This window comes from Pantherophis guttatus, chromosome 2 (genome assembly GCF_059756535.1).
Source record: "Pantherophis guttatus breed Tessera chromosome 2, ASM5975653v1, whole genome shotgun sequence".
Classification (NCBI taxonomy): domain Eukaryota; kingdom Metazoa; phylum Chordata; class Lepidosauria; order Squamata; family Colubridae; genus Pantherophis; species Pantherophis guttatus.
The window spans coordinates 183,052,289-183,066,397 of NC_142064.1; the positions used below are offsets into that span (position 1 = coordinate 183,052,289).

Sequence of the window (14,109 nt, forward strand, 5' to 3'; positions counted from 1 at the left end):
CTTTCGGCTCCCTTCGTTTTTCAAACATCCTAAAATTGTTCCTTGCTCCAAGAATTATATGTCAATTATATGTTAGTCGAAGAAATTATCATTGTAGGGCACACTTTCTAGCTAGGAGGAAGCGATTATGACTCCTCGTCATAAGACTCACGGAGCTGAATCAACTACCTGGGTTTCAGCAAGTTCCGCTGTTGCGTCTGTTTTTTTCTCGGCTCTGTCCTCCGTGACTTATGACTAGTATGACTTCATGACTTCTGAAGTGCAAAAATTTCGAGGATCTTTGGATGGCAATCGGGTTTTTCTGTGTCTCTGTTGCCGTTTGGAGGTATTGCATCCCAGATAGAATAAGCTTAGCTTTAACCTACGCTAGAACTACTGTATTGTAATGGTTGATCCATTAGAGCCAACTTCAGTTCTTTGTGATTTCAGAACTCACTGGGTGACCATATGTAAATTTACTTAATCTTAATCTCAGATAATACTATTATCTGTGAATCTAGGAATAATAATAGTTCTGTAGTAAGTTTGGGCCATTTTAAAAATATCAATTTTCCTTTCTCCAATTTTAGACCCTAAGGAACTTCATTGTAGAAACTGGATTTTAAAAGCAAGTATTACATGGCATAATTGAGTCAAGATAATTGTGTAAATGTTTTCAGCTGTTCTGTGTCCCAAAACCAAAAGGAAATAATTAACATATGTTCATTATTTCTCTGTGGAGATTGATTGATTATTGGATTTTTATCCTGCTTTTATTATGTTATAAGTAAGTCAAGGCAGCAATCATACCTAATACTCCTTCCTATTTTCTCCACAATAACCCTATGGGGCGAGTTAGGCTGAGAGAGAGTAACTGGCCCAAAGTCACTCTGCTGGCTTTCATGCGTAAGGCAGGACTAGAACTCACAATCTCCTGGTTTCTAGGCCAGCACTTTCCCCATGACACCAAACTTAAAGTTTGCTTTAAGTCAGGGGTGTCAAACTTGCATCATCACAACGGTGTCACATGATGTATCGGGACTTCCCCCCCTGCTAATCTAGGTGGGCGTGGCCAGCACATGATGCAAATTTGACAGCCCTGCTTTAAGTGATGGATCTGTGATGGAACTGTAGCTTTGGTTGTGTGTTCTCAAACCTGATGCCTTCAAAGATGTTAGACTTACTCCCATAAGCATCTCCCAGCATGACCAGCGAGAAGGCTTATGGCGAATTAAAAGAGCAGATCAAATAGATCTGGAAAGTACAAAATTGGGGAAGACTGATGCAGTGTATGGTTTTGCAACCCAACATTGCCCTAAAAGTTTGAAGAAAAACTGAAGAATACATACTGCTCTGTACAGAGATCATATTTTATTGAAAGACAGTGGAGCAGAGGATCCAGATGTTAAAGTGCAGATTGTTCTTAAATAATCAAAGATATGTCACACTATGCATCCAGAAAGAAAAAAGCACCTATTCACTTAATGTTTGTGAACGAAAGACAAACCACTATATCTTCTGGTCTGTTGGAATAGCACAACAGGAAGGTAATTGTAGACATTGATTGGGGTTTTCCTTGAGGTCTCCTCTTCAGGATGTGTAATTCAGTTTTAGTTTTCTTCACATCTTCCAGGAATTAGTAAGCCTAAAACTGACCGGAGACATTATGCTTATTAAGGCAGTTGAACCTCCATGTAGTGCAAAATGAATGTAAAATGAACTTGTCCACTGTTCCCTAAAAGAAGGATTTTTCTTGGAAATGGGAGTAGAAGATAACTTATATTATGAACAAACATAACATCTTCCAGTGGCTGATTTATGGGGAAAGTCCTTCAGCAGCAGTCCCATTGACCAGAGGTAGCACCTTTAAAGATATAGCTCTGGAGCAATTTATATACATTTGTAGAAGCTGATTTTCTTGCTATAGCCATCAACTTCTTCACTGTTCTTTCTCATTACAAATTGGATTATATAGAAAAAAATGGAAAGGGGAATTGTACAAATAATTGAGGCAGGATGACATATCTCCTGGGTCAAACCAAACCCAGAAAACCTTCCATGTCCTCCTAACCCATTACTGATTTTATTTAACACATTAAACAGCTTAAATAGCAGCCTGAGAGAGAAAGAGAGAGAGAGACTGAGAATATTCCTAATTGGCAGTCCTGAGTTAAAAACATCATTCTGACTAGGTCTTCTCTCTTTGGGACTCTATTGTGCCCTCATTACTCAACAGTTGCTGCCCTGATGTGGTTTGGCAGAAAAAAAAGGAGATTTGAATCAGGCTGACGGAATCGGGGGCTTAAATAATATCCTCCATGAGGACTGATTAAGGCACTTCCATGTCATGCCTCATTTCCTAGCACTGAGGAATGTTCATCTGGCTTCCCGTGTGAGAGAAGTTGCAACAAGATTTGTCCAAGGTTTTAGATGATTTTTTTTTTGAATGAGGATCTCCAAACAAATTCACCACCACCACCATCATCATCCCCATCATGAAAATATCTATTCTCTGGTTGCTTTATTACCAAGAGCAAAAGGATCAGTCCAGATGCTTGACAGGCCAACCCTACTGAGTTGCTCCTCTTAGGCCACTCAACAAAGAGTACTCTAAGGACACACACACAACAAACAAATCCTTGAAAAGATTTCTCTTCCCCCACCCTGCTTCCCAATGTCCCCGCCCTCCCTGTTACCCATGCCAGTTTTCAAAAGCTCTTCTGCTTGTTAATCCTTCATTTAGTGGAAGTTGGCTGCTCTCGCTGTGGAGGAACCAAGTTTCTCAGTATTCTGCAATTTCTTTGCAGGGTGAAAGACTCTTGTGGTGCTTTAGCCTTTCTCAAGAGTGTCCCTGTATCTGAGAGGAGTTCGCCTCAGGGATGAAGGCCCAGAGATCCTCTTATGTTTTCTTCATTTCCCATTCCTAGGAAAAAAAGGAGGGTGGGGTGAGGAAACAACATTGTAGGCCACTGAGTTACAAAGGAGATAACCATGCTTGAATAAACTGAAGAAAGAAATGAGGAAATTGAGTCCTGAAGCCAGAGTAGAGTAGATATATTGGGTCTAGCTGAACTTTCATAAAGGAGGCAAAATTTAGTGAGGCGCAGTTATGTACCCGGGATGAATGTTGCTTTTCAAATATCCTTTGGATGCTGCTGAGGAATTCTTTTAGAGACGTGATGCCGAACCTATGGCACGCGTTACAGAGGTGGCATGCAGAGCCCTCTCTGGGGGGGACACACGCTGTCGCCAGCTGCTCTTCTGGGTTCCGTTGCATGCATGTGCACCAGCCAGCTGCTCTCTTCCAAGTTCTGATGCGCGCATCTGGCACACATGCATACAACGGAACCCGGAAGAGCAGCTGCTCTCTTCCGGGTTCCGGTGCGCTTCAGTTTCGGAACTCAGTGCCGTAAAGGTTAGCAGTCACTGCTTTAGAAACTTTTGTAACTTGCTTTTTCACCAACAACATTCTCACCAAAATTTGTGATCAAATATGTACTATATATTTTCTATTATAGAAATGTCATAACCTCCGTAAAAAGATCATATATTTTTGCCCTGCCACAAAAAGTCAGCAAAAGTCAGTGATTGGCCCTCACTTTGCTGCACTATGGGCAAAAGGCAAGATGGCATCCTTCCATTTGATGTGTAGAGCTGACAGGACCAGCATCTGAATTTCATTTCAAAAGAAGGCAAGTTGGCAAACCCAGCTGTCTTGTTTCCAATCCCCTAGCAACTGTTGCCTGAGACAATGGCCTCACTTGGTGTTATGGGCTTTGACTATAACCAATGAGCAGGTTTGTAACTAGGCCAAAAGTAACTTGCTTGTTGGAATCATTCTGAGACCATTAAATCAGAAACATTGAGGTTGGAGGAGCTGAAGGAAATTAAGAGAACACCACCCCACTTAGCCCCTCTAGACCCAAACTTAAGCTTGGCTATTTTTTGGTGTGGTGGGAAACAAGAGGGCACCTTGGACACCTACTCTCCAATCTCTTTCACAGACATAACTCACGTAACATGGCTGGAGGAAGGTTGATCCTTGGTCCCTTTATCTAAATTCTCTACTAACTGTGGTCAGCATTTCTGGAGGCAAGTTGGAAAACTCATCTTGAAAAAGAAAGAAGGTGAGGGAAGCCATTCTATGTACCAGGGGTGAAATCTACTTACCTTCCCTACCGGTTCAGAAGTGCATGTGCTGTGCGCGCTTGGACCCTCTGCACATGCGCAAACCCTTCTGCGCATGCGCAGAGGGTAAAAAACAGGTTACTTCCTGGTTAAAACCAAGAAGTAAAGGTGTCTGGGTGGGTGGGCGGAGCCTTGTGCTGTCGCTACTGGTTCTTCTAACCACCTGCTGCCACCGCTACCGGTTCACCCGAACTAGTGCAAACCGGTAGCATTTCACCCCTGCTATGTACCCATTTCCCAGTAGATTCATGGCAGTAGTAGGATAGGGGCAGCAGAATAGGTATCTGCATGAGGCTATTTATAAACTAGCTGGAAGCAATAGGTTATGTGAAAGGGACATAAAGAAGGACTTTGAAATTTCTGGAGAAGGAAAGGGCTGAAATTGTTGTATGAAGATGGACTCCATACCTTCGCTTTCTGCAACACAGTCCCTTTGTTGGCGGGAAGGAGAGAGGGGCTTCGCTTCCTCATTTCTGATGCACAGTTAACTGGGACCAAATGGTCTGGGGGACTTCCATTTGGCTGGGTAACAGTGTCCTGTAAAAAGAAATAGTTACGGCCATATAGGTGTGCCATTTCAAAGTCAAAATGTTCCAATCCTGGAATGCCACAATGACCTTGGAACAGCTTGTTCCAAACTGGAAGAGAGCCAACCAGGCTGTTCTGATCTCTGGGGAATGTTCAGGATCAGAATGTTTTAATCTCAAAATATTTGGCAAACTTTGTTGAAGACTGGAAGAAGACAGATGCTTATTATTCCAAGGAGTTACTCTCTAGGCACTGTTTATCTCTGTGAAGAAAATTAGAAATGGAAAGAATTACCTTCTCCAACATAAATTGGCCAGTGACAAAAACTGTCTCTCCCTTTTAAGGCCTGGTAAGTAGGGACAGCCTTCTCAATTAGGATGTATTAGGTTAAGCTATCTTTGGAATGGTTTCCTTAGAGAGGTTTGTCTGACACGTCCTTTTAAAAATCTTTTTCAACATCAGAGAAAAAACTTTTTCCCCATATCATGCAAAGACTTATTAAGTGAATTCCATTAATCAGCGGTTATGATTTTACAATTATTATGTGTTTTATACTTAGTAGTCTATGGTCATTATTAATTGACTCCCCTAGAAAAGGATACTCTCTTTCCCTGATACAAATAAAGGAGTGAAATGAAAAGAATAATTTTCACTCTTTATGCAATCATTATCTCTATGATACTGAAGTATATCTTGATATCTTGTCCCATGTTTGCTCTTCTAACAAGCCAGTAGCACTTTCCTGGATGCCTTTCCATCATGGAATATCTTGGTTTACCCTCTCTATAAGCATCCTAAAATGATATCGCTAGTTTCAATTATTGTGGTTTCTGCTTGCTTGCCCAAGGGCCAGCTAACCTCTCTCTTCCAGAGAGATGCCTGAGAAAATCAGATTCATCTAAGATGTCTAGTTTATGTCTTGTAGTTCTAGTTTGATGAAAAGAAGGACTAGGGGTGACATGATAGTGTTCCAATATCTCAGGGGTTGCCACAAAGAAGAGGGAGTCAAGCTATTCTCCAAATTACCTCAGGGTAGGACAAGAAGCAATGGATGGAAACTAATCAACCAACCTAGAGAGAGAACCAACCTAGAATAAGGAGAAATTTCCTGACAATTAGAACAATTAATCAGTGGAACGACTTGCCTCCATAAGTTGTGAATTCTCCAACACTGGAAGTTTTTAAGAGATTGGACAACCGTTTGTCTGAAATGGTATAGGATTTCCTGCCTGAGCATTAAGATGTTGCACCTCCTGAAAGTTCAGATGGCAATATCACCTTGCAATAATTTCAGGACAGTGTTTGAAGAGACGAGAGAAGACCCACATGTACACTATGTCTTCTTCAAACTTCTTGCAATGCCTCTCACTAAGCGTGCTGTAATAAACAAGTCTAACAAAGGCCGGTGCTTACAGCAGAAACTTGTCAATTAAAAAATATTCAATAAAATATAAACCCTGGCAAAAGAAACTGTACATTTACTGCTAAGTGATGTAGGAAAGGATGCAAAATAGAGTTATTCACGTTTATAAAGTCACACCATGCCTTTTGTTTCTCCTTCAGTGGAAAGACTGTGCATTCAGAACCTAAAGGCACTTGGTTTTCTTGATGCACAGTAAGTGCACAGTTAAATATTCAGTTATGAGCTTGGATACAATGGATTTATTTCAACATAGAAAATGACACAAGAATGCATGTTCTTTTGCATTGGTGACCATACATGCAAATACAATCAAGATATGAGAAAGATGCAAGAATGCATGGTTTCTATAAAGAACAAACAAAACTAGACCAGATATTACTAGGGACAGATGAAATATTAATTTAAAATATTTATAGCTATTTATTGAGTATTAAAATGGAAGAAGAGCAAGTGAAAGAAACAATTATAAGATGGTCTAAAAACTTTGGTTACTCAATAGAATTAGACAAATGGCAGAAATTGTGGGATAGAAACTGTAAATTAACAATGTCAACACCTATAAGGAAAATCTATACAAAATGTTTTATAGATGCCATTTACCACCAGCTAAGTTAGCTAAGATGTTTGAAAACTTATCAGCAAAATGTTGGAAATGTAATCAGGTTCATATTATCATATGTGGTGGACATGCCCAAAGGCAAAAAAATAAAACTAAAACTACTGGACTAAAATACATACTTGGTTAGAAAAAATGATAAAACAACCCATAGATTTGAAACCAGAAATATTTCTGCTGGGGATATTACCAGAACAGTATAATAAAGGGAATACATATTTAATTTTGCATGTAGGAATGGCAGCAAGAATAGTATTTGCACAACAATGGAAAAATGATGAGGCCCGTCAGATGGAAGTGTAATAAAAAAATATTAGAATGTGCTGAGATGGATAGATTGACACTTGAGATAAAAGAAAAGAAAGAAGCAGAATACTTTTTAACATGGGATATATTTTACCAATGGTTAATCAACAAAAACAAAGGTTAGAACTTAAAAATAATTCAGAGATAATAAAAATCTGTATTGAAAATATTGCAAGATGGCTAAACTTATTTTTATTATTTTACGATTAATATTGATATGTTTATTAAGATTACTAGTATGATTATGGTTATTGTTGTACCTTTACTTAAAATTAATTATGCCCAGACAACACGCTGTTCAGATAGAGATGGAATTTTTTATGTTTTTAATGAAAAAATGCACCAATAAAACATATTTTTTAAAAAAGAATGCATGTTCTTTCAAATAGTTGTCTTTGTAAATATCCAGCAAAATAAACAGTTGTAGGATTTTCGTGACTGTCATTATTTTTGTTCTGCCCGTACATAGGTTACTTATCATGTTGAAATGGCTGTAATATGAGGTTGGAAAAGCAGACAGCTATTTCTTTACCTTGTTTTCAGTCTTGGTGTTTACAATTAGACCCAGAGCTGGCCCTCCTGCTAGTGACTGCTTTAACTGATCTTTCACTTCTGTCAGCTTGATTTCTAGATCTACCCGTCTGGCCTCGTTTGCTTTGCACTGCTCCTCCAAGGCTGCAACACGCTGTTCCAGCTCCTTCAAGTCTTTCCCTGTTACCAACATAGAAATGTTTACTTATTATTACTTTTTTTTCTGTGCATCTTACCACAGGGTAACTTACATAAAGCAAAATCTGAAAGAAACTAATGAAACTATGCAGATTCTAGAGTTCATACGTCTTTCCAAAATGGTTCTCCAGCGAACCTAACAAAGTTCAAGAATAACACAACAAATCACAATTTGTCATAAATTGTGATTTGTTGTGATTTATGATTTAAGAATCATAAATCACACAATTGTGATTTATGTAGAAAATCACAATGTAAAGAAATGGTCTATTTTGAGGGTAGAATATAAGTGGTCAAAAATTGTTCCCCATTTCCCTGAGGATAAATCTATTCCATCTAATTTCTAGCTCTGAATTTCCTGGGCCCAGCAGAATACTGGGCTAGACTTTCCATTGAATCCCTTGCTTCTTGAGTGAGTCCAGAAATACCACATATGGTTTTAAATTTAGAAAAAGCGAGAGAGAATAAAAGTGATTGCTAAAGAAGACTAATACTACATGGAAATAAAAATGAAATTTATTCTTGTCATATTGATAAGAGCTGAACAAACAGAAGATTAATAACTTTGTTAACTGTTTATACTTTTTGTTCTAGGAAAATAGTTTGTGGTTTTATTTTTCTGGTGTTATTTCTCTCCCTTTATCCTACTTTTTCTTCATTTCATGATAGCTTTTGAAAAAGCTGTTCTGGGTGTGTGTGTTTATAGTGGATATAGAGGGTATATTTTTTTCTTCACCTTTTCACTGTACTTGGATGAGGAATATTTATGGATGTCTTTTATTCCTAATTATATATAAAAAACCCCTTTCAAATTCTCCATATTTTTCTATTATTACAACAAGTACTTTGGGATGTGGCAAACTAAGGTAGAGGTAATCCTCAACATTTCATTTAGTGACCATTTGAAGTTACAACAGCACTGGCAACTGACGCTCCGCAACTGACTCATATTTATGACGATTGCAGTGTCCCAGGGTCATGTGATCACCTTTTTTAAATTTTATTTTTATTTTTTTAAATTTGATTTATATGCTGCCCTTCTCCGGAGACTCAGGGCGGCTTACAATGTGCTCAGCAATAGCCTTCATCCTTTTGTATATTTATACAAAGTCAGCTTATTGCCCCCACAACTGGGTCCTCAATTTACATACCTTAGAAAGGATGGAAGGCTGAGTCAACCTTGAGCCTTGGCGAGATTCGAACCTGCAGTAATTGCAGGCAGCTGGTCTTAATAACCAGCTTAATAACAGGGTGCCTTAGACCACTGTACTACCAAACCCTTTTGTGACCTCGGGGGTCATTGGGGAAGCCAGATCCACTTAACAATTGTGTTACTAACTTAACAAATGTCTTGCTTACAACAGAAATTTTGGGCTCAACTTTAGTCATAAGTCGAGGACTTCATATAATAAATTTTAGTGTCCTCTACCTTCCAAGCTTTCAGATAATAGTATTGATATTTTTAAATGGAAAGCATGGTTTTTCCAGTAGGTGGAGCACCTGAGCTTTCTTTTCTGGAAAGCAGGACTCAATTTGAAGCTGTGTAGATTTGGCAGACTGAAGAGATATTAGCAATATATCTAGCATTAAATGGGAAGGAACAAGGTGCAAAGCCTAACAACATGCTCTACCTTTGAGTAATGTGGAGGTACAGGTAGACCTCAGGTTACGAAGGCAATTGGGATTAGGAACTCTCAGTGATGTGGTTGTAAAGCATGATATCACATGATTGCATTGCTTAGTCTTGGTTAGCCATTGTTAAACAAGGACTGCATGGGTCATTAAGTGAGGACCTTACATGATCATGATTTTCAACTTCCTGGCTTTCCCATTGACTTGCTTGTCGGAAGCCAGCAGACAACATCAAAAATTGCAATCTTAGGACTGCAGCGATGCTATAATACCTGGAACTCTGAGGGGCCTTTGCAAGTCCTGTCATAACTTTGAATGGTTGCTGAAGAAATGATTGTAACCCAAGGACTACCTGTAATTTTTTGCAGGAATCACCTGACACCGTTTCTTCTTCATCAATAGTTAGACTTTCATAGTGAATCTAACTCATTGAACCCTCAAAAGGAGAGAGGCAAAACACACAGATGGTTTTGGGGAGGTCATAGCAGGTGGGGTACAGCTTTGAGCTGCACAGTTTCAAACAGAAATGTCTGCCAAACTGATAATGAAGAAAATCTTCCAGAAGCCAGGGGAGGAGACTTAGATGTAGATCCTCTTACCTATTACATATTGAACAAAAAACCCATCTCCATAAACCTACTATAATGTGGACAATAGAAAAGGCACTGCCTCACTGCCCTCGCCTTGAAGCAGGACTGTACCTGATTTGCTCTTCATGGCCTCACGTAGTTCCCGCTTTTCTTTACGCAGTTCAATAAGCTCATTTCTAATGGACGCTTTCTCCTTTTCCAGCTTATCTTTCTCTGTTAGGAACCTCCGAGCATCTTCCTCAGCCCGGTTCTTTCCATATTTATAATTATTGGCATCTGCACAAACATACACACACAACAGACAGGTTCTTGAGGGGAGCTCTTTTTTAGCAGCAAAGAAAGCAAATGAAGCTCAAAGACACACAGTTCCCCATTTAAAGACTCAAACCAAAGTGTCATCAGTAACTCCCGTACTTCCAACATAGCTGCCTTATTGTTTTCCAGAAATTGCTTATTATTGATATTTCTAACTCTATAAATGAATTATTAATGAGCCTATTACAACTGTAGCTTAACCTAGCATCCTTGCTAAAATGATTTATAGCTATTAGGAAAATGTCTGTGGCAGGACATCTGAACACCACCATTCTCATAGACCAAATTTCAGAGGATTATACAGCACAGGAATCCCCGGTGGACTTTGCCCAGCGTTCTTACAGCATTGTAGAAAATTGCAAGTAGAAAATTAGGACTCTCATTCACACTCGGCCATTTCAAGACTGTATCCCAAGTAATAAGGGGACACTATAAAAGGGAAAATATAGTATTAGCTTAGGTTTACAAGGATGTTAGCCAGGCCTGCAAATTGGGATTCTTGCATTATCAGAGATATAAGTAATCCTTGGTCATTAAGAAGCAGCGTTCAAATCATATGCAATCAAAAATTTGACAAAAGCAGAAACATCAAACAAAGAATGGGTTCTGTGCTTTTATATGTTGTGCTATGCAGCTGGAATTTTTATTTTATTTTTTAGGAATGGGAGTTCCTGACAAATCCCTCTCCCCCCACCCCATTCCCTCTCTTAGTTGGTTGATCCAGGACATTATGCAAATATATGACAGATGAACTCCATCCAACCTACTTGATGCATGACGCTTGACTTTAACTTGTGGATCTATACGGCGTGATTTCTCACTGCAAGAAGAGCCATGGCGCTTCACCTGGGATCCTGATGGCCACCCTGATTTTTCTGACTACACAAAGGAAACAGGAGGGCAAAAACAATTATGATGTCATGAAGAGCATTACCAAGGAGGTCTCAGTAAGAAATCCAGTTTTTCCCTAGATTGTGGAAACTATTTCTGCCTGGGAACAGTTCTCCACAAGTTGCCAAGCAACTGGGAAGGGAGGGTCACATGCAAGCTAGAAGAATAGTGATGTCAAGGAAATTTTAAAAAAGAAAGAAAACAGGATAATATTTTTGCTACCTCCACTTTCTCGTAGGGGACTTCATCATATAACACACGAGTTAGCTCTGTTTGGTTCTCAAGAGAGGAGCTGGCCCACCTGAAGAAGTAGTAATAGATTAAAAACAGCTTTAATTTTCTAAGCAAGTATTTAATAGGTAAAAATGATAAGGATCTTTCTCTACCTGCTATTAACTGAATCTAAACACTTTTCTGAAATTCCATGACAAATGTCACCTCATCTTGCTGTATTTAGCCAAAGCTAGTGTTTTTGGTAAGGCAGGAGAGAACATGCCTTTTGAAAAGTGGAAAACCAAAAAAATAGGAGGACATAATTAGCCTTTGATTCTTGATCATGAAATATCATGCAGATTTCCTTTATCCAGACTTTTTAGCTGCATCAAGGTTGAATCCCTGTAATTGTTGTTCATAGGACTGGAATTGTTACAAACTGCAATCCAGCATTTCTGGAGGACAGAAATATATAAAATATGTGAAGTGCACATCCAAAATAGAGACAGGATCCCTTGGGATACCTGTCCCTATGACAAGTCTGGGCTTGCTGTTAACTAAGGACCTGATACAGCAAACTAAATCAAAACACAGCTAAAGAGCAGCTTACCCAGAGGACCTCAGCTCTCACAGAACTGAAATCCTCCCAGAAACTCCCATCTCTTGTGCTCTCAAATATTCCTGCAAAACACTGAAGGATTTACTCTCCCTTCCTTTCACAGAAAGAAAATCCTTTGGGAGGCAGGGGGGTGGGCAACTACAGGAATGGGGTTGAAATCCTGAAAATTTCAGGTCTGTTCCTGCAGTCTGTTGAAAGATTCCCCCCCTCCTCTATAACCTCCACTTGCAGCCTTCCCTGCTGGCTTCCCCATTGATTTTATGGGGAAGCAGATAAGACTGGAAATGGTAATCACATGATCATGGGGCATCTGGCAACAGGTCCTAAATGCAAGTTAGTTGCCAAGTGCCTGACATGCAGTTACATTACTATGGGGAGGTGTAGGGGGATAGTTTAATGTTTTACATGTTTTATGGACCATAAAGTACTCTTTCTTAGACTGCAATGACTTTGAATGGTTATTAAATGAATGGTCATAAATTGAAGACTATATCTCTATACTTCTCACATTAGAGAGTAGTTTGCACTTATTTTTTTCTAGATGCAGACAGTTCCAATTTTTTTCTTTGGCAATGTAGCTTTGTAGCTTACTTTTAAAAATCAAATAGTAAGTCAAATATCATGAATATAGAGTTATCTGTGCTAGGCTTTGTCTCCACTAACCCTGTCATAGATGACCTAGCAAATCTCTTGTATCATGCCCCCATGATGTTGCATTCATTATATCTCAAGCCCATGAGTAAGATTGACTTAAGTCATTCGTTTTAGCAATGCTTAAGCAACATTCCCCACCCCATCTCCTCAATTCCAACACTGCCCAAGGGCAGCCTCAAGGCAATCTAAAATCTGCTAGGCACTTCTTACTATGAATGAACATCAAGTGACTAGTACTGACTGGGAACAGAGACATGACTGAAACTGACACAGATAACATCAAATGTCACTCTAGAATAATGTTCTGCTGATGTCACAGCGTTTTTTGTATTTGTCAGCTGGGCTCCCATTCTAAGACTTATGGTAGACAGAGTCTTATCTCTGAAGCTACTGCGCATGTCCACATTCTTTCACTTTTCTTCTAACTTTCTTTGTTCACCTGCCAAGAGGTAAGGCAGGAACACTGCCAAGATGTAATCATTAGCTAGTAAGATTTTTTTTTACTTCTTTATAATAAAATGAGTTTTATTAGAATATATCTCAGGTTTTATTTTTTTAAAAAGTATACTCCAAGGAAAAGCCATGACCGTCTCTAATTAAGGTGCAATTACCCAAAGCAGAATGGGATTAATTGCCACCCTGACAAAGGAAGAGGGAAAGAACTCAGCAGTAGAGACCCTTAGCTTGATATTGCTATATTTGTAGCCTAAAAGGCACCTATATTCCATGCTTATCCATTTACCTTTAGATTCAAAAAAGTTTTAGGAAATATCAGAAAATTTATTATTGTCATTGACCAGGAGAAAGTATGGAAGCAATCTGCAGAGGCAGACACAGAACCCCTTGTCAACCTAGCTATGTCACAAACATATCAGTAAGAGGAGCTCTTACATATAAGAGTGTCTCACAGCATTGATGATGTTGGCTATTTTCTCAACATCTACATAATCGTAATGCAAGGTCTCTGGAGTGGTCTGGGAACCAGTTTCAACCAGCAGCAATCCAAGCCAACGTCCCAGATCTTCATAGCTGTTTGCCTAAATGAGTAGATGATGTATAAAAGTAAAATCATAAATATTTCTCTGGGAAGCAACATGGAACATTTTTTCCTGCAAGTAAGTAAGATAAAGATATAACTTTACAGCAGCACTACCTAATCAAATAAAGATAGCAATAGCACTTAGCACTTATATACCGCTTTACAGTGCTTTACAGCCCTCTCTAAGTGGTTTACAGAGTCAGCAAATTGTCCCAACAATCTGGGTCCTCATTTTACCCACCTCGGAAGGATGGAAGGCTGAGTCAACCTTGAACCTGGTGAGATTTGAACTGCCAAATTGCAGTCAGCCAGCAGTCAGCAGAAGTAGCCTGCAGTACTGCATTCTAACCACTGCAGTGAATAGATTCAATAGCATGCTAAATCATT

At 39.2% G+C, this 14,109-nt stretch overlaps 1 protein-coding gene across 1 annotated transcript in view; it reads right to left on the bottom strand.

Annotated features, from left to right (window-relative positions):
• Positions 1–1,330: 1,330 nt before the first annotated feature.
• AFAP1L1 (actin filament associated protein 1 like 1) overlaps positions 1,331–14,109 on the bottom strand; it is a 78,362-nt gene continuing 65,583 nt past the window's right edge. The window contains exons 13-19 of the mRNA XM_034405676.2: positions 13,575–13,720; positions 11,420–11,498; positions 11,074–11,185; positions 10,103–10,267; positions 7,573–7,751; positions 4,576–4,704; positions 1,331–2,902 (exon numbers count right to left, since the gene is read on the bottom strand). Of these exons, the coding sequence (XP_034261567.2) occupies positions 2,879–2,902; positions 4,576–4,704; positions 7,573–7,751; positions 10,103–10,267; positions 11,074–11,185; positions 11,420–11,498; positions 13,575–13,720 (834 nt within the window). The 3' untranslated portion in view covers positions 1,331–2,878. The remainder of the gene's footprint in view (positions 2,903–4,575; positions 4,705–7,572; positions 7,752–10,102; positions 10,268–11,073; positions 11,186–11,419; positions 11,499–13,574; positions 13,721–14,109) is intronic.